This window comes from Mobula birostris, chromosome 5 (assembly GCF_030028105.1).
Source record: "Mobula birostris isolate sMobBir1 chromosome 5, sMobBir1.hap1, whole genome shotgun sequence".
NCBI classification, from domain to species: domain Eukaryota; kingdom Metazoa; phylum Chordata; class Chondrichthyes; order Myliobatiformes; family Myliobatidae; genus Mobula; species Mobula birostris.
Window position 1 is genome coordinate 119,612,216 of NC_092374.1, and position 21,631 is coordinate 119,633,846.

At 37.1% G+C, this 21,631-nt stretch overlaps 1 protein-coding gene across 1 annotated transcript in view; it reads right to left on the reverse strand.

The window, feature by feature from the left end:
* LOC140197951 (low-density lipoprotein receptor-related protein 1-like) overlaps positions 1-12,256 on the reverse strand; it is a 2,495,129-nt gene extending 2,482,873 nt beyond the window's left edge. The window contains exon 1 of the mRNA XM_072258609.1: positions 12,113-12,256. Within this exon, the coding sequence (XP_072114710.1) occupies positions 12,113-12,194 (82 nt within the window). The 5' untranslated portion in view covers positions 12,195-12,256. The remainder of the gene's footprint in view (positions 1-12,112) is intronic.
* Between the last annotated feature and the right edge of the window lie 9,375 nt (positions 12,257-21,631).

Below are 21,631 nucleotides of genomic sequence, written 5' to 3' on the forward strand. Positions count from 1 at the left end.
AGTTAATGTTAACCATGCTATAAAATGAGATTGATATACTGGAAAATATGTTAGTTTCTTACTTTACTATACAGAAAATGTTTCAGTAGATAAGTTTCCAATATTGTTCTACTCTTCCAATCACCCATTTTTGCATTAAAAATTAAGGTGCAGTCATTTTTATTCATTTGCATTGCTGGCAGCATTTTCTGTCCAATTGCCCGTTAAGAGTCAATAGATTTTCTCTTTTCAAGTCACTGACAGTCATTTGGTGAAATGCTCCCACTTATTCTATATTTTTATAATAGCCGATCTATAATTTATTAATCTCCTTGTTATGGTTACCGACCTCTTCTAGTGTGCTTCTGTTGCAAGTTTCAGCATTTGCCTGAGCCAATACTTGGGCCAGCTGTAAAATCTTAGTCATTGAGTTTTACAAGGAGCTCAACTTATCCGTGCTGAGTTCAAAGTAAATTTATCACCAAAGTGCATATATATCACCATTTATTACCCGACGATTAATTCTCGTGTGGGCATTCACACTAATTACTTCGGAGCAAAATAGAATCAATGAAAAAACACACATTGACAGAGAGGCAAACAGCAATGTGGAAATACAGAAAAAAAGAAAATAACAATAAATAAATAAGCATTAAATATTGAGAACGCAAGTTGTAGCATCCTTAAAAGGTGAGTCCATAAGTTGTGGAAACAGTTCAGTGTTGGAGTGAGTGAAGTTATCCCTTTGGTTCAGTAACATAGTCCTACTTGCCCACATTTGGCACCCAGAGCCAAATAATATCCATTTATTACCCCTGCCCAGAATTACCACCTGAAGTCAATCCATTTCTATATGTAACTAAACCAACTGTAGATGCACTGCTTCCCAGCTGTCCACAGTGGCATTGTGCTGTGCCCATGAGTCATCTTGGGCAATGAGGGTCAGAGGGCTCAAGCCCATATTGCCTTGATAACTGACAAAGCTAGTGGTCGGGGATTTGCCATCTGTGAAAGTTTCTTTTGTTAATTGTCAGAGACATAAGACAATTAGAATTAAAATAAGTAATAAAATTATCATAAGTTAGAATAGATAATCAATTAAAAACATTAAACTGAATCAAATTAGCAACTTGGTCTCTACACAACATTTTGTGTTGTAATCAGTGAGATTTTGGGTCTTCTGACAGGATTAGCCTCAGTGGATGTTCTATCTGGCAATTTCCCAGCAGTGTTCTGGTGAATTCCAACAAGACTGGTCTTTGCTACTGAACTCAGAGTCAAAGTAATGAACAAACTGGCAAATTCAGCCCTCCAAATTCATCAGCATTTCAAAAAATGTAAATGCTAGCTTTGGAGTTAATTTAGTTTCACTTGCTGAATGCAGGTTGATCTGATGGGCAAAAGTAATCAAAATACAGTGGTATGTATCCATCAAAATGCTTTGCTATTCATTCTTGGCAGTTGAGTTAGCTGGTGATGATTTATTTATTTTGTCATCTATTATCAAGAAAGTATATATATATATTTTGCTTTCCCTACATTGTAATGCAACTTTAAACTGATGCATTTATCTTAGTTTCTCACTCTGCTGTCCCACTTCCAATACCATGCTCCAAGGTCAAATGTCATCGAGTCATGTTGAATTTCCACCCACACGTTAATACTCATCCTACTCTCTATTTACCACAGTTATTTTGGCCTCAGTAACCATTTTCTGTCAAGATTGATCTATAATATGCTTCTTTTATTCTCCACAACTCCACTCTTTCCAAGACAGCCAGATTTAAACATGAAATGGGTTGTTTAGGACTCTCTTAGTCGTAAATAATCAGATCACTTCTCTCGATCAACCTAGCTTGCACAAACACAGACCTCCAGAGAATATCATCCATCTTCACAAACACTGATGTACAGTATATTACAGGACAGAATCATTTTTCAAAAACAGAGAAACTAATAAAAGAAGAAAATAAATCTCACAATAAATAGTCAAATCTCAAATAAGTATGCCACAGACAAGATTGTTAGATCCAGAAAGGCATATTGTTTCTTCCACATAGTATAGATATTTAACTCAGCTTGAAAATAAAATATGCCTACACAAAATTTTCAAAAATCAGTTTAAGACACAATGTACGTAGGTGAACTTTTAAAGCTGTTCCCGCAGAATGGTCAGAGGTGAATCAGAAAGCTCTTTGATGTGCTAATGGCATAGTAACAGAATGGCCAATGCCAACCTTACTCTCATAGTAACAATTCTAGTCAAAAGAAACACTAAAACGACCACAAGAACAGCAAAACCACATTAAATAACAGTAGCAAAGATTACCAATAAGCAAAAATACAGCTACAACAACTGTATTGTTGTACCTATAAAAATCTATATCCTGCACAAAGACTCCAGGCCGATAAATTAACACATCATTAAATTATTGGAGCCATTATTACCAATGTCACTGCAGGTATGTTGGTATAATAATGTAATTATGATGGCATCCTTCATGACCTGTGAAAGCCCCATGAAGTTAATTTCCACTCTTTTAAGAAATTCACTCTGAGCATCCCCAAATTTAATTGTCGCCGTAATGTCATCCAAGCCTCCTGCTGCCAAGGTCCTAAGCTTTGAGATTCCTTCAACAACTTCGCTTCTCGTTGCACATGACCATAGCACAACAGGATATAGGAGAATACAGCCCATTGAATATGAATATGAATATACAGCCCCTTCAATCATGTTTGATTATTTTGTTCAACCCCATTATCCCACCCTATCTCCGTAACCCTATAACTCCCTTTCCTATCAACACCTATCAAACTCTGTCATAAGTGCATACGATGACTTGGCTTCCACAACTTTCTTTAGCAACGAATTCCACAGATTCATCATCCTCTGGTTGAAGAAATTCCTCATCATCTCAGTTTTCAAGGATATGTATTTATTATGCGGATGTGCTCTTAGATCCTAGAATCTCCGACTAATGGACACACTTTCTTCATATTCTTTCCATCAAAGCCTTTCAGTATCCAGTAGATTTCAATGAGATCCCTCCCCATTCTCATGCTCTCTATTAAGTACAGGCCAGAGGCAACAAACATGCCTCATACTTCAAGCTTATTATTTGAGGTATCATTCTTGAGAACCTCATCGGGATCCTTTCCTGGGCAACACATCTTGCCTCAGTATCAGGCACAAAATTACTCACAATATTCCAAATGTGATTTGACCACCAACTCATAATGCCTCAGCGGTGCATTCTTACTTGTTTTGGTCTATTCATTTCAAAATCAGAAGCAGAATCAAGTTTATTATCAACCTGATTGCTAACATTGCAGTTTATTAATATCCTGACCTTAAGGGAGTCTTGAACTAAGTACTTGAAGTTCTTTTGCGCATACTGTATGATTTCTGAATTTTCCCTCCATTTAGTAGATACTCTACACCTTTATTCTTCCTCCCTGAGTTCATAACCCAAAACTTCCTTGTGCTGTATTCCATCTGCTATTTTGTTGCCCACTCTCCCAATCTGTCCAAGACTTTCTTTAGATTCCCTGCCTCAGTTACACTACATTTCCTTCCACCTGTCTTGGTACCATCTACAAATTTGGCCATAATGTCATCAGTTCCTTCATCCACCCTATTAATGTATAAAGGGAAAATCTGTGGTCCTTACACTGACAGTATGGAATTCTAGTTACTAGCGGTCATTCTGAAAAGGATCCTTTATCTCCACTCTCTGATTTCTGCCAATCAGCCAATCTTCCAACCATGCTATTATGTTATCTCTAACACTAATTTATTTAGCAGCTTTTTGTGTGTGTGCACCTTGTTCAAACCCAAGTCAACAATATCCACTGACTCTCCTTTGTCTAATTTGTTTGTTCCTTCATCAAAGAATCTGAACAAATTTGTCAGGCAAATCACGCCAACTTTGCCTTGCTTTGGCATGTACTTCAAAGTATCCTGTTCAGTCATAATTTGTAACCGACTTTAAAATCTTACCAACCACTGAGGTAAAGGTAACCATCCTGTAATTTCTAGTCTTTTGCTTCCCTTTCTTCTTATACAGGGGTGTTATATTTGTGATTTCTTCTTCTCCTCACTTATATAGCTTCTTTTACTTGTCCTCTGTTGAAAGGTTCCTACTCCTGGAGCTTCCCACTAATCTTTCTCTCTCTCTCTCTCTCTCTCTCTCTTTCTCTCTCTCTTTTCTCTGTCTCCTCTCTCTCTCTTCTCCCTCCTGTCTCTCCTCTCTCCTCTCTCTCATAGATTGTTTTATCTTGTGGTCATCGCCTTCAAAGCATTTCTTCACTTTAAACTTCTTGATCAAGTCTACCATAATAAATACCAAATGCAGAATTGCCTAATGTCTGGTGGGCCTTATCACAAGCTGAATAAAAAGCCATCTTGCAGACATTTCACAATTTTGTTTCCTTTGTGATCCACTTGAAGAACACTTATTTCTGTGATCAAGTGTTTGATTATCTGACCTAATGTTTCTTTATGTGTTGAACAATTCTTGTGGGAAATGTCTTGGTAAGCTATATAAATGGTTTTCAGTGTAATGGTGTGATCACTATCTTTAGCCATCATTGGAGAATGATTCCAAATGGTAGATTAACTGCAAAAAAATGGGAAAGAAATATTCTCATTAATAACCACAATGCTTCCTTAAAATCTGTGAACTTTAAAGTATATTTTTTTCTGCTATTTAAGACTTAAAATGCAGGTCTTATAAGGTAATGCTTAACCAAAATCTTTAATATGTTAGTTAAATTGCAAATCCATCTATATTGCGAAGTTAAAACACTGGAACTCAACAAACATTTTTGGTATGGCTGGAATATTTTTAATATTTAAGTTCTGCACAGCAGGGAAGTATTTATAGTAATAGCAAATAATGTAATTATGAGTAGTGCAGACTTCCCACATGAAACTTATAAAATGACTTATTGGTATTAGGATAAATTTATGTTTTGATATTAATGCTAGGGAATAAACTGATTGAAATACATCCAGTATGCAAAATATATTCAGTAAATAATCTATTTGGTTAATGGAGGTGTATCCCATAATGAATCACCTGATATGAAGCATAACATTCAGCATGAAAACAACAGGAGCAAAATAATGAAGTAAGTGCTATGATGTGTATTTTCTGAAGGTTGAGTACAAGTTGAGTGCCAATTGATGAAAGATGATATGGAATAATTGACTATTGACCAAAATAATCCTTGAACTAATCCACTTCTGATTTCTGGCAAATACACACCACCCTCAGTTGTTCATTATGTGCCATGTTACGTGACATGGGCGATTGTGTTCTTTCCATGATCGTGATTGTTCTTGGCAAACTTTTACACACTAGTAGTTTGCCATTGCCTTCTTCTGGGCAGTGTCTTTAGAAGACAAGTAACTCCAGCCATCATAAATACTCTTCAGAGTTTGTCTGCCTGATGCCAGTGGGTGCATGACCAGGACTTGTGATATGCACCAGGTGTTCTTCCCATCAGCCACCACCTGCTTCCATAGCTTCATGTGACCCTGATCAGCAGCAATGCTGGTGTTACACCTCGCCCAAGGGTGACCTGCAGCCTAGTGGAGGAAAGGAGCACTTGACACCTCCTTTGATAGAGACATGACTGCACCCCACCTCCCTACTCTGCCAATTTCTAAGCCTCAATCATAGCATGACAAAAAAGATATTAAAAAATCATGAACATACTATGTTTATACAGTCCTTGTCAACTGGTTTATGGGCTGCTCACATGTGGAAGTATGAACAAGCTGAAACTGAAAAGATGATTTCTAAGAAGGTCAATAAGCCCTTCATGGTGGTATGTACCATCCTCTCCCGAAAAGTCCTTGCAGCAAGAGTTCATTTTAATTTAACCTTCTAACCTTCTGGAATAGAAAATTTACAGCATACAACACACCTGCATTCTGAGCTATTTGTTGTCTTGGCAACATGCCCTAAGATGAGGCAAATAAATAACCCTAAACATATATTCCTGCACCAATGGCTGGAGAGCAATATACTGCAGTTAAACATAACATTCATCTAGATTGGTTCATGGGTCCAGATGATAGGGAATGACTCAAAGTACTGACTGTCCATTCCCCTAGCAACACACACAAAATGTTAAAGGAACTCAGCAGGTCAGGCAGCATCTAAGGAAATAAATTAACAGTCAACATTTTGAGCTGACATTGTTCTTCAGGACGGGAAAGGAAGGAGGAAGATGTCAGATTAAAAGGGGGTAGAAGGTGGAAGGAGGACAAGCTGGAAGGTGATAGGTGAACTAGGTGCGTGGGAAAGGTAAAGGCCTGGAGAAGAAAGAATCTGACAGGAGAGGAGAGTGGACCGTGGGAGAAAGGGAACATGGAGGAGCATCAGGGGGAGGTGATAGGCAAGTTAGGAGAAGAGGTAAGAGGCCAGACTCACTGAGTTCCTCCTGCAGTTTACTTATTGCTCCAGGTTCATGGATCTCCGGTCCTTTGTGTCTCTAATGTACTGCAATCCCTCTTGTTACATACAGTAGGACCTCCCAAACCTGCAATCATTACCACCAAGAAAAGTGAGAGCAGCAAATGAAGGAAAATACTGCCACATCTAGCTTTCCCTTCATGAGATGTGCAATTCCATCAGTACTGCCACCTCTAAATCTTTGTGTTCCTCTGAAGAGCTGCGTAGGTGTATATTTAGTGCCTGCAGAAACTCAAGGAGATATCACAGTACATACTTACACAAACAATTAGGAATGGATAATAAATACTTAGGATGCCAGTGATATTCATATCCCAAAAAAAGGAATAAAAAAGAAAAATGGCTTAGTTGAAAGTTAAGGAAATCACTTCTGTAAGGTTCTATAGAACACAATCAAGTGTGACTAATAAGTTTTTAATTTTGACATAGATTATGATCACTGTTGTCTATGTTAGACTGAAGAACACGATAGAGTTCACAAAAAGGAAAGACATGAATTTATGTTATGCCTTTTTGTGACTTTAGGACATTTTAAACAACTTTATAGTCAAGGAAGGACTTCCAAGAGGGAGTCTCATTTGTAATATATAACAATAAATAACAATTTACATTTATACAGTACATGTAATGTAAGGAAACATCCAATGGTGTTTTGTAAAGTCAGTGACTGTTAGTAAAGCAACTACATAAAAAAGTCATTCTAAAAGTATGTTTTGAAGAAGCTTTTATGGGATATAAACTGGATATATCACTGACTTGTTAAAACCAGGTTAGTGTCACTGATTCAATCAGTGGCATTTTTTAAATTTGCATTTTAATAACAAACTTCCAAATAGGTTAAGGAGTTAGGAAATAGACTATATAATTAATCACTTTTTCTGAATATATCCTTGTGGTAATGGGAATTATTTGAGAATTCAGGAGATGTTGAGGAACTGAGAATATGTCAAAACCACACAAGCTGACAGTATACTTATTTAAGCAAAGAAATATACTTGTCTCTCTCAGTTACTAGACTAAATCTACAAACCTGTATCACTAAGCACAGTTCAGAACAACACGGTAATATCAAAATAAGAAACTATGACCACCCAAATGTTGATCTGGTGATTTTAATTCTCTCTGGAGGAAGTTTATAAGTAATCAGACAGTTGGAAATCAGACCATCAGAAAAAAGGAAGATGACAGATGCTGTACCCAAGAGCAGAAAAAAATCTCTTTGCCATCAACACCAACATCACCTCATTTTGTTTCAGAAACCATTGAAATCAAATGTATTATGATATAAAGATTACCAAGTGTACTAAAAGCTAACAATTTCAGAAATAATTGTTGGATTTAGTTACAAGTTAAGTAAGAAAGACTAAAGCCATGCAGCAAACATTGGCACCACCTGTCATGTAATCATTCAACTGAGACCTGGCCAATTTACCTCGACAAAGTACAGATGTTTTTTACTTTCTCCAAGTTCAGATTTTTTTTCTTTGATTTGTGTTTTTCAATCAAGTCTGCATTTACCACACTAGATGGCAGTTTATTCCAACAGGTTACAATCTCCATGGTGAATGTATAGTGTAGAACCAATTGCCTAAGGCCAATAGTAAATTGTAATCTATCTCATTTAAACTGTGGTACGGAGTCCACAGTAATGGAAAACAGGATGAAACAGCCTCTAGCCTAACTCTACAATTATTTCTATGGACTAAACCTAAAATTTGGCAAAGTACTCTCACAATGAACCAAACCATCGAAGGGCCAAAGCTTACTGTAAAGTGCCTGTAGCATCATGCAATATTGGTTACTTGTTACAAGTTCAGACTTCCAGTTTGAACATGAAGGTTCCACACTCATTGGCTTATTTCTGTTGGCATTTGCTTCATGGAGGATTTCTCAAGGAATTCGAAGGGGTTGCAAGTTCCTGGCGCTACACTTATACTGGGAAATCTGATATGAAACCTTTGGATTTTTATTGCAATGGAGAACAGTTATAATGAACAAGCAATAAACTCATATTTATTTTCATTGATTTACTTAATTATTTATAAGAGCTCAATAGTTTTATTTTATTAAAAACAATCATTACGTTGATTGTAATAATATTTGTGTATGTTTGAATGCTTCTGACTGTGAAGACTATTGACGGGGCATTTAATGATGTGATGGATCTAACAAGTGGCTAAGCACAGCTTACTAACTTTTTATAAGATGTATCAAGGACAGAGAATTTTTGGCTCGCCCACATGTGACTATTGCATCACAGCACTGTGGAGGTATTTATTGTCAGACTGACGTTCTCAGATTTTTGAACCGTAAATGCATGCCACCCAGGGATGAGAACAGACAGTTCATCATTGCTAACAAGTGCTTACCTTGCCAGGTTAGGATGGCCAACTTTGCCAGTTGGTCACTAGAAACAGTGTTTGTCCACTCTTTCATAGGTAATCGTCACTTTAAACCTTTGTAAGCTTTCCTGGGCAATGAAACCTCCCTCATTTTATAATATTTGCAATAAAAATTTCTCTTAATTATATTAATTTAACAAATATAACATTAATTTAATAGTTTTTGCAGTGCATTCAGCTCACACAGTTCCATATGTGTATTTTTTTTCAGCTAGTCTATTTATCCTACAGAAGTTTTTAAAATAGCCTTTATTTTCCAGTCTTGGGAGTTCATACTTGAAAGGATGTTGTCAATAATTTGCAAGTGTTGCACAATGTTACTGTTTACCCTGTACAGATCCCTTTATGAAACTCACATATTTGATTTCCAATTTTATGCTTGGTAGCAGGAAGATCTCTCTACTTCCAATCAAAAGAACGAAAGAGAAACTGCTACATCAATCAGTTTTCTCTCCTCTCTTGCACCTCCTGTTGGCTCTTTATGGAAGATGTACAAAACAATGTCTTACTCTCTGAGGTGTTCATTGGACATTTTATAGAATATTTAAAAATGACTTAAAGTGAAATTCAAATATGTCATAATAGAAGTGATCTACACATGATTCTGAAAATGGTTCTTAAAATTACTAATTGTCTCTATACTTTAAGATCAGGCTTTAACTAATTACATCTAGGTAGCAATATAATTGAATATCTTAATTTGATCATATTCGTCTGTGAAATTTTATACCTAAGCACATTTTAAATAAGATGCAGAACTGAGTAATTCAGTAACAATGAGGGATACTGCAAAGCTATCTCAGGAATACATTACAGCACAAGAAAAATGTCAATCATGTAAAGGTGTACCAAAGATATAAGCACATTTTCCATTACTCCAATAGACAAGAAGATCATGCAGGATATGTAACGTGTAACTAGTTTGATATCATCCACTTTACATGTTTATTCAAAGTCAACATTGTGCATTTTTAAAAACTGTATTGTGAAACTAAGTTTTTATAACTGCCTTGGAGAATTTTGGGATTCTTGAAGAATCAGTATTCTCTGAAAACTTTCTTAAGGCTTATCACAGTTTAACAGAAAGAATTATTCTAATACAATAAATCAACCTGATATCTTGCAAATTGAGTATTTATTTGAAAATAAAATTTTCTGAATAAAAAATGATTTGTTAAAAATATGCTTGCATTGTAACTGTGAAGCACACTAGATTTCTCTTGCAAGCCACATTACTTATTTTTTTTAAAGAATAGCCGGTTAAAGATTCTTAAATTACAACAAATCACACAACAGCAATTTCCTCACTTTAATACGCTTCTCAACTGTTGACTCCAAAGACAGCCTCAGGGAAGGTAGAACTATAGAAGTAAAGAATGTAAGCCTCAGTTTCAATAATCATCATTTTTAATGACTGAATAATGAATTTGCTCTCAGTTGAAGGTACAGATCTATGTTTCACAAATCCATAATTCCTTTTATGTTGGATACCTATTTCAACTTGAACACTTGAAAATGTCAACTGAAATACACACAAATATTGTGAAACATTATTCATAACTAAATTTTCTTTTATTTTAGTGAGATTAGTTTTTTCACATCATCCTTCACTTTGTTACATAAAAAGTGTTAACACATAGGAATTTGACTTTAGTACATGCAATTCAAAGTGCATAACCTTTCAAAATATCAGAAGCAGAATGAATGGAAGGTTTTTGCTAGCTAAAATAATTTCGGCATCATTTTCTTATCCTTAAATCAGGGGTTCCCAGCCTGGGGACTATGAACCCCTTGGTTAATGGTAGGGGTCCATGGCATAAAAAATGGTTGGAAACCCCTGCTTTAAATGAATTTCCAATGTCTCACAGTAAATGCGGCATTTAATTTAATGCTGTTTTTGTAATTTTTGTTTAGAAATTTAATGTAAACTAAAATCCTGAGTTAAAGGCAATCAATGTTATACCCAGCCTTAAAAAGCATCAGAGGTTGGGTTTGAAAATACAGTACTATATGTGGATAAAATGTAGTAAATATATAAATCAAGTAAATAAACTGACACATTTCCTACTGATTTTCTTTTTCTCTCTATATTCCCTCTGGAGACAACAGCAGAAGGTTTTGGTATTTAACACAAATCACTTCTTTCAAAGCCAAACTCAAAATGACAGGAAGTTACAGTTAAGTTTTTTTCTTTTTTTGTAAAATGTTAATAGTTAAAAAATGAACATAAGAAAAATTCTGAAAGCATAAATGCAGAAACTAATGTCCCAAAAGTTTCAACACAGAGAATGCTCTTTATTCAAACTGCAATTTATCTTGCATAACCAAATGCATATGTTAAAGGCAAAGCAATTATTTTTCAAAACTTGTAATTTATATGTTTCACAGTAAAAGTGAAGGCGATTGTTTTCTTTTTAGATACCACAAACTGAACGAGCATGCTTCTTGATGGCTTCTTCTGAGTGCATAACATGAACCATATAGTTTGGAGTGATAGCGGAAATGGCAGGAAGCGCATGAATTCTTTTCTTTTCTGTTGTTGTGTAATAAGAGTTGATGTATCTTAGCATGTCGCACCCAAAGGCAAGATGTGACGCAAAGTCACGGACTTAAACTTTTAAAAGCAGTCTGTGTTGTCCGGGAATTACTTATTGGATTTATTTAATGCAAACACTTGCATGGCACATTTTTACAGAGCACATAGGAAGACAAAAATGCAATGACGTGGACAACAATGTAAGTTTGGCTGCCGATGCTTCCCCTCCCCGTACATGGCACAAATCATATAATCAAGGCAGCTCAGCAGCAGAGGCAACAGCGGGAATATTAATTCCCAACATAGAAAGATTAAGTATCAAGATAAATTTAGGGAAAATTACGCCAGGAAGTCAACAATCGGGTAAGGTGGGAAGATGGGCTCAGTGGTTCGGGGGCTGGCAGCAGCACAGATTTAAAGTCAAATGCACAAAACTTCTCCACAAAAGCAGTTCCTGCAGCTAAGGAATATCAGAACACTCTTTTCTTACCAGATGCTGCCTGCTTTTACGCTAGAAACGCAATACTCATCCTTTCAGAAGATAGTCACTCAAGGGTTACTAGGAGCAGTAATTAAGCACAATAACAGAAGCTCCACTGACTGATAGAATACAGCGATGCTTCACACAGTCATAAATGACATTTTGTGAAAATGTACAAGTTTTCTAGAGACTTCTATTAATATCAATCCAGTAATTAAAGTATCCTTACCTTTATCAACTCGAACTGACACAGCCTTGGTGATAGGGAATAATCCTGATATTGTTACCAAAGCTAAAATAAACTCAGACATTGCGACAAATGAAGGCTGTGACTGCCTCGCTGCACACTCAGTAAGTCAGCAGAGAACCAGTGTCGAGCTGCGTAATCTAGAAATGTCAAAGGAAATTCTTCTGCTAAATGAGCCGATCTCCCTCCTCTGCTTTCAGCAGAATTTGTAGGTGTATGTGTGCAGTGTGTGTCTTGACTTTTCAATGCAGTGTACGTCTGGTCTTACATCACAAGAGGGCAGTGAGTGATGCTAGAGGATGGAATTTCACTGATTAATCATGGAATCTACCACACAACCACTCTGTAGCGGCACCATTCACATTCACTGCCCGGTGTGAGACATTCAGCAAACAAGGAATGCATAGTTACACACTAAGGACAATATAGATCACTATTTCCTTTATTATTGTTGGCTGTTTTCACAAAGAAGTGCTGCATTGCATACTGTGCATTTAATATGTTCCCAAAATAAATACTGTATTGCCTGCAAGTCATGTTGCGCTAAATAACTGGCCTGTACGGTGGCAGAACTTGGTCTTTGTCTCGGGTGAACATTATTTTTCATCACAATCATTCTCTAGAGAATCCCTAATCAAGCCAGTTGTTCCTTATTAAAATGAATCTCAATTACCATAGCCAGCAGCATTCTGTATTTTCCTTAAGCTTAGCCTTCTGCTCTGCTCTTCACACTGTAAATTTATGGTGTTGCTGTAAATAATATTTAGAAGGTCTTGGGTTTTTTTTCAAAAGGTACAAAACAACTGAGATAAATATTTTATTGATAACATCTGATTTCTGTACAATACATTTATATTCATTGGAATAAACCGGCTAGTCATTTAAAAAAAATCTTTTCATATATACTCCTAGAAAGGCAAATGAACTTTGAAAATAACCACACTTCCTTTAACAGCTAAATACAGCCGAATACTTGCCCACCCCTCTCCATACCTTCTTGAGAGCTATTCAGCATTTTATTTCTCACACCATCCAGTTCTATCCAGGACAATGAATATATAGATTACAGCTTCAGATGTGCACGCTTCTCAGTGAATAAAAGGTGTCAGTTTTGCACAATGGAGGGACACTCCACCCAGTGGTACAGTACTGAACTAACCAAATGCACACATCAAGCAAATGCACAGTTAACATTTTCACCTAGTGTGAAACTCTAGGTGTTGCTAGGAAGAAGCAACTGGAATAGTCTTGCTCCTCACATCGGGACAGCAGTGCTCGAACATAAACATACAAAATTTAAACTGCATGAGTCAGATACCATCATATAGAGATGTATTTGAGAAACATTGGAAAGATATGCTATGCTGAAACTCCTCCTAAATACCTACTATTTCCAGAAAATGCTGTAACTATAAAAAAACTAAGAAATGTAGCTCCCTTATATGGTGATTTTAATTTGATTTAATTACATCTATTTCCTATTTATTGGTTTGTTGTATTTACATAAGCAATATAAGTTTTAGACTTGTTTAACAAACTTGACAGAATGCGGCGACATGATAGCAAGACAGTTAGCACATCTCTTTATAGCACCAGTCATCACCCATTGGTTTCAATTCCTGCCACTCCCTGTAAGGAGTTTGTACGTTCTCCCCATGCCACGTGAGTTTCCTCCGGGTGCTCTGGTTTCCTCCCACATTCCAGAGAGATAAGGTTGCTATGGTTGGTGAGTTGTGGGCATGCTATATTGGTGCTGAAGCAAGGCAACACGTGCAGGCTCCCTAGCACAATTCCTGCTGATTTGATTTGATGCAAACAATGCATTTCACTCTATGTTTCAATGTTTTAATGTATATGTGACAAATAAAGTTAACCTTTGTCTTTAGAATTTCCATGCTTACTCAAAACAGGTCACAGAAAAATAGCCTGCCTTAAAAAGTGAATTTACTCATACATATATTTAGATCACACAGCTTTTCTTATATTTTACTGCAGAGGTTTTGTTCATTGTCAGATACCTTGCCAGAAAAATTGAGGTCAAGGTTTTATTTAATGCAGCAGAGTTTTTAACTATGTCAGAAGTGTGCTAATGTTGCCATTGTGGTAAACAGAATTAAACATTATAATGTTAATCAATTTAGAATAAAGCAATCAATTCTTAGTTGAGAGATGCCAAGGCTGACAGAAGATTATTAGATCAACCACCAAGAAGATTATTCAGTCTTCAAACCCTCCGAGAGGCTGATGGTGGTGAATGCATGTAGAAAGGGTGGGCAGGTGCCAGAAAGGATAGACAGTGTCCAACGATGATAGCTCATTAGCAACCGATGCTAAGTTTTGCTGGTGGCTGGAGAATAAATTTTTGAGTTTCAGATTGAAGGACAGATTAAACTGTTTCACCTCTGGAGTCATGCTATTATGGAGAGGTGACCTGTGCTGTCAGCTAAGGAACAGCTTTATTTCCACGGGCCCTGGAATGTATTATTTCAGCAAAGTTTGCTTACTTGACCAAATCAATTCCTGAGCAACTACCAATATTTGGACTTTAATATTCTTCACAAACACAGAAAAATCTGCAGATGCTGCAAATCCAAAACAACAAAAACAAAATTCTAGAGGAACTCAGCAGGACAGGTAACATCTATGGAAAAGAGTAAACAGTCGACATTTTGGGAAAAGATCCCTCTTCAGGACTGAAAAGGAAGGAGAGAAGTCAGAGTAAGAAGGTGGGGGAAGGGAGAAAGAAGTACAAGGTGGCAGGTGATAGGTAAGACTGGGAGGGGGGAAGGGATGAAGTAAAGAGCTAGGAAGTTGACTGGTGAAAGAGATAAAGGACTAGAGAAGGTAGAATCTGATAGGACAGGATAGAAGACATGGAAGAAAAGGAAGGGGAGGGACTGCCAGAGGGATGTGCCAGGGGGAAGAGGAGATCAGGAGATAAGGTGAGTGAGGGAAACAAGAATGGCAAATGGTGAAGTAGGGGGAGGCAATTACTGGAAGTTTGAGAAATAGATGTTCATGCCTTCAGGTTGGAAGCTACCCAGACAGAATATAAGGTGTTACTTCTCCAACCTGAGTGTGGCCTCATTGTGGAAGTAGAAGAAGCCATGGACTGACATGTGGGAATGGGAATGGGAAGTGGAATTGAAATGGGTGGCTACAGGGAGATCCCTCTTTTTCTGATGGACAGAGTGTAATTGCACGGAAAACTAGTTGGCTCTCACTGATGCACAGAAGATCACACTGGGAGCACCAGATACAGTGGATGACTCCAACAGACTCATAGGTGAAGTGTCGCCTTTTTGATATTCTTCAGTAGGTTTCATTGTCAACTGAATTCTACAAATATACCATTAGAGATAAACTTATTGGTTATTGATTAGGAAGCAGCTTTGATAATTACCAATTCATTTAGTCATTACTCTTGGTAACAAAAGTAATGAGATGGGTACCAGAATGTCATCTGATGTTGCAAAACAGCTGTCACAATTTATGAAGCTCACAGACTTAAAGCTGAAGAGATTGGAAATGTTCGGTTGCTGTTCAATTTGAATTATTAAGGAAATTACAGTCACAACTGGAGTTTCTCTGATTGTGTGTCATCTTCTACTTGTACCAGATGAATATACCTGACACCGCAATCTTACCTTCCAAAATTCCACCCTACCTTCAGATCTTAAACAATCTCAGATTCGCAAAAATAATCCCTGTACTTTATCTTGTTCTCTAATTTTCTGTGTCCTTCCAACACAGTTAAGTGTGCTATCTTACTACAATTCAAATGTCTAATTGCAATGGGCTACCTTCATTTGCTTCCACATTTACCTCTGCCATCAGTTGCTCTCTGTTAACAGACAGTTCTACAGCCACTGTGCCATCATCAACACCCATTGTTGGATAAGAAGTAATATTTTTCAACTAAACATTTAATACAATCTACATTCAAAACGATAAAGTCAATGCCTTTGGTCCTGACCACAATCGCTGCATTCACCTTGACCTTTAAACAGCTCAGATTCCCAATTCTTGTTCCTGCCCTTTTTCTTTGAACGGCATCAGTGCATGACCTCTTGAACATTAGTCACACTCTTTTGAATTTGTTCCTTAATCATATCTAACTCTGTAGTACCCTCTCTTCCTTTAAAATTCTCCTTACAGCCCACCTCTAATGCAGCTTTTGGGTATCCATGGCTTGATGTAGTGTATGTTTGTTTTTCTCTTCATACCTCAGTCAAAGTGACTGAACGTGTTTTCAAAATGAAAGGAACTACATAAAATCATAGCAAAGTAGTATAGATGCTGGAAATCTGAATTAAAAACAAAAAAATTTAAACCTAGAAATATACAGCATATGGGCAGTGTCTGTGGTGAAAGAGAAAAAATGGGAACCTTTTATCAGCTGTATAGATGGTTGACATCCTCCTTGTAATGCAATTTAGCTGTCATTCGGTCATGCCTGTTAATCTGCTTGTTATTGTTGACTCCTTTGTTCCAATTCTTTCCCTTCCAGCTGAACATTATTAAAGTAGTATATATTGTCCTTCCACTAGGGGTGGGGGTTGAGTTTCATGAAATTTGGAATACATTGGAGATTTGAAACCATCAAAATGCACCTCATGTGAACTGGTTCATTAATTCCTTGGATCTGTGACATTTCACTGAAATCAGCAAAAAACAAACTTCAAGTTTAATCAGTAACTCAGTATTTCCTAAACTTTCAATAAGTTTTATAACTCTGCTTTAAACTTGTGTACCCATAGATGTTAACCAGGAGCATTATTAAATTTGTTATTTATATTTATGATATAACCATATGTAGGTCATTAAATGGCTATCTATAGTTTACTGCATCAAATCACAATGCTCCACTTTGGTGCAAATGTTCAGTGTTAACCTCCTGCCATTTTAATTTGTTTCACATACGTTAATTTTTTTTTAATTTCATCTCTTTCTTCCTCTCATGCTACACAACTTTTCTTTCCATATTGTCTGGCTTAAGCATCTCACTCTGATAGTAAACTTGTTAATTGCAAAATCCCACTAAATGAAGTTTTTCCTTAAATTCTTTATTTGACTTTTATTTAGCCTATTGTTATGCATCTTTATTGAGATGGGCGTTTCTTCTTTATGAATGCCCTGGGAACCATTTTATGTGTTTAAAAGCTGATCAAGTCGTCTCTCACTTTATGAAAATTACACAGAGGGTCATGTCTTACCTAATGAACAATAGTCCCAAGGGTTTTAAAGTTCTAAGTACACTTGTTAACAAAGTATGCTTATGTTATACAACCTTGGTTTGAGATTTGTCTCCATATAGTCAGTTAAAAAACAAAGAAAGCCAAAAGAACTCATAAAAAAGACCATCAAACACCCAATGTGTAGAGAGAAAAAAAAACTACTATTCACCAAGTACAACACACATGCATTTTGTGGCTGTGACTTCAGGTAAAGGATACTTGTTTTTTTTTATATTTGTCTAGTGGATACTATATTGACAGGCGACATCACAGACTGGGATGGAAACAACAATGCCCTTGAATGGAAAATCTTGCAAAAAGTAATGGATTTGGCCCACTCCATCACAGGTAAAGCCCTCCCCACCACTGAGCACATCTACATGAAACACTTTTGCAGCAAAACAGCATCCATCATCAGTGAACTCCCCTCGCCCCACTACCCAGGACATACTCTCTTCTTGCTGATTAGATCAGGAAGAAGTTATAGGAGCCTGAGGACTCACACCACCAGGTTCAGAGACATCTACACCTCTCAACCATCAAGCTCTTGAAACAAAGGGGATAACTTTAGGAAACTGCACTTGCTCCACAAGCAATGGACCCAGTTTCAAGGACTCTTCATCTCATGTTCTCGATATTTATTGCTTATTTATTTATTATTATTATTTCTTTCTTTGTGTATTTTCAGTTTGTTTTCTTCTGCACTGTGGTTGAATGCCCAAGTTTGTGCAGTCTTTCATTGATTCAGTAATAGTTATTATTCCATATATTTATTGAGTATGCTCACAAGACAATAAATCTAAGGGTTGTAGTTGGTCACATATATGTACTTTGATAATAAATTTACTTTGAACTTTTAATTTTCTTTATGTATCATAACACTGAAGAACAAAAATGCTGAAGTCATACAGGCAAATCCTCACATCATTACAGATATTCAACACTACCATTGTAACCATCATGAAGGAGGTCTGACAGGCTTGCCTTATAGACCTTGACACTGAGATCATTGCAAGTATGAGTGACTGAGCAGCCTCCTGTGGGAAAGGAGGAAAAGGGCAATTATCCAGATGAAATTGTTGGACAGTGGCAAAGCTCGTAGAGTTGCTGCTTTACTGATTCAACTACCTAGGTTTAGTCCTGAATTTGGTTTTTCTATGTGGAGTTTGCATGATTTCCCTGGGACCTTACCCAGAACAGCACAACTCAGGAATAGGCCCTTCGGCTCCATGATATCTGTCTTGAACATGATGTTAAATTAAACTAATAGCTTCAGTCCGGAAGAAGGGTCTCAGACCAAAATGTCGACTGTTTACTCATTTCCATAGATGCTGCCCGACCTGCAGAGTTCCTCTGGCATTTTGTATGTGATAAACTAATAGGTTTTCTCTGGGGGCTTCGATTTCTTCCCATGGTTCAAAGTCATGCCGATTGATAGGTTAATAGCTCACCATAAATTGTCCATAGAGTACAGATGAGTACTGCCATCTTGAGGAGTTGATGAGAATTGTGAGAAGAATAAAATGTAATTTGAATAAATTTGTCTAAACAAATCCATGTTGGACTAAATGGCTCATTTCCGTAGTACATCATTCGATGATCCCAAACAGCCTTACACATGAATCAGCCACTCAGGCGTGAAATGGAACAATGTTACACTTGCTGGGGTTCATGATTGAGATGATAGGCAGATTTCTTTGGTCTGCTCATTTCTCAAGGGAGGCCCATGCATGATTTCGGATCAAACCTATTAGTGGAAAAATGAATGACACATCATCATCATCATCATCATTATGTACCGTGTCGTATGACATGAGCAATCATGGTCCCATGACCATGATTGTTCTTGGCAAATTTTTCTACGGAAGTGTTTGCCATTGCCTTCTTCTGGGCAGTATCTTTAGAAGGTGGGTGATCCCAGTCATTTTCAATACTCTTCAGAGATTGTCTGCCTGTCGTCAGTGATCGCATAACTGGGGTGTGTGATATGCACTAGATGCTCATGAAACCATCCATCACCTGCTAACTTATCTATATATATTTTGTATCTTTGATACTGAATCTTATCTTTACTTTTAGGGTAAAAAAAAAGTCTTTAATTTTACATTGCTATGGATGTGGCAGATTGGTTATATTAACAGCAAAAAGAGCACAATTAACATTGCTGAAAAGGCAAATTCATTGAAAAGAAGCATAATTGATTTTACATGACTGTGTAATAAGGAAAACAGATTAATGGGAATATTCTTGTTATTGCTGTGTGCAAGCTTCTGAAGATGAACCCTCTCTGTACAAAATACTGAACTGTAATGCATATTCTTTTCTAGATTCACTATTGTATTAGCACAAACCATTATGGTACAACTCCTGCCACAGAAGATAACCACAGAGGCAACTCATGGGTGGCATCAATCAGTGCTCAACCTGATGTCAGTGTACCCATTTTTGCCACTCAACACACTACAGATAATAGTCTCTCTTAGTCATAGCTACAGGGAGGCTGCCCTACCATCGCAATTGAAAGGGAACCTCAAAGGTTTACATGGAAGTTTCTGATTGATGTTGACTAGCTGCGGTTGTCATTGTTTGAGGCATTGGTGCTGAGTAGAGAGTCCTTTGAAGTGCAAGTCTGCAGGCAGTGTGATGTCAGATGCTAAAGTAGTTGTTCCAATTTAAATTCTTCTGGACAAATCAGTTGCCGCAAGACACAGCTGAATTATAGACATTTTACTTGGACTGCTGCAGGACTGAAAGAATAGAAAAGCACAGCAATACCCTTCGTAGTATCCTAGACATATTCAAGAGGTGATGCCGCAAAAAGGCATCATTAAGGTCCCCCATCACACTGGACATGCCCTCTTCTCATTGTTACCATCAGGAATGAAGTACAGAAGCCTGAAGGCACACACTCAATGATTCAGGAACAGTTTCTTCCCCTCTGCCATCCGATTTCTGAATGGAAATTGAACCTATGACGACTATCTCACTGAGATGAGAAAATCTACAGATGCTGGAAATCCAAGCAACACACACAAGATGCTGGAGGAACTTGGCAGGCCAGGCAGCATCTGTAGAAAACAGTCAACATTACGGACCAAGACCCTTCATCAGGAATGGAGAGAAAGTTGAGCTTAGAGGAAGAAGTTTGGGGGAGGGGAGGAAGAAGTATGTGTTAGGTAATAGGTGAAACTGGGGCGGGGGGGGGAGGGTGAAGTACCGAGCTGGGAAGCTGATAGGTGGATGAGATAAAGGGCTGAAGATGGTAGAATCTGATAGGAAAAAGTAGAAGACCACTACCTCACTATTTTGTTTATTTCTATTTACTGCACTACTTATTTAATTTAACTATTTAATATATCTATACCTACTGTTATTCACAGTTTTTTCTCTGTTATTATGTATTGCATTGTACTGCTGCGAAAAGGTTAACAATTTCACAACATAAGACAGAGATACTGTATCAGATTCTGATTCTGATGGAAAGTATGTTAGGAGAGGTGGAGGAGGAAATGGAGAAGAGAAAATTTTGTGTATTTACTCCAGATGTTCAGTCTACAAGTGTAGATCAACCAGGAATGTATACAAAACTTCAGTGCCTACGTAAGAATGTAATCACTGGAAAACATTACGGCCACAACTGCAAACTCAGAACAGGATGAAGATTACAATGTGCCAACAATTATGGCACAATCATCTTTATTTTGTTTAAGATAATTTCCAGAAGAGACAGGAAAATATTTTCAAAATCCTGCTTATTGTTATATACAATTGAATAGAAAAATCATTCATACCCTCATTAAAGCCCAGGTCATGCTCTTTTCTCGCTGCTGCCATCAAGTAGAAGGCACAAGAGCCTCAGGACTTGCACCACCAGGTTCAAGAACTGTTACTATCCCTCAACCATCAGGCTCTTGAATGAAAGGGGGATAATTACACTTTCTTGCCCATCCATTAAGATGTTCCCACAACTACTTTAAGTACTCTTTAGCTTGTTATTTCATGTTCTCGTTATTTGTTGCTATTTGTTTATATTTGTGTTTGCATAGCTTGATGTCCTTTGCACTCTGGTTGATCTTTGATCCTGTTATAGTTACTGTTGTATAGATTTTCTGAGATTGCAAGCAGGAAAATAAATCTCAGGGTTGTATGTGGTGACGTATATGTACTCTGATAATAAAATATACTTCGAACTTCGAACTTTTAGAGAAAACAAATGCATTCTCTCTTCTCAGGAAATTGGAGGTGAGATTGTTTATCCAGCTCT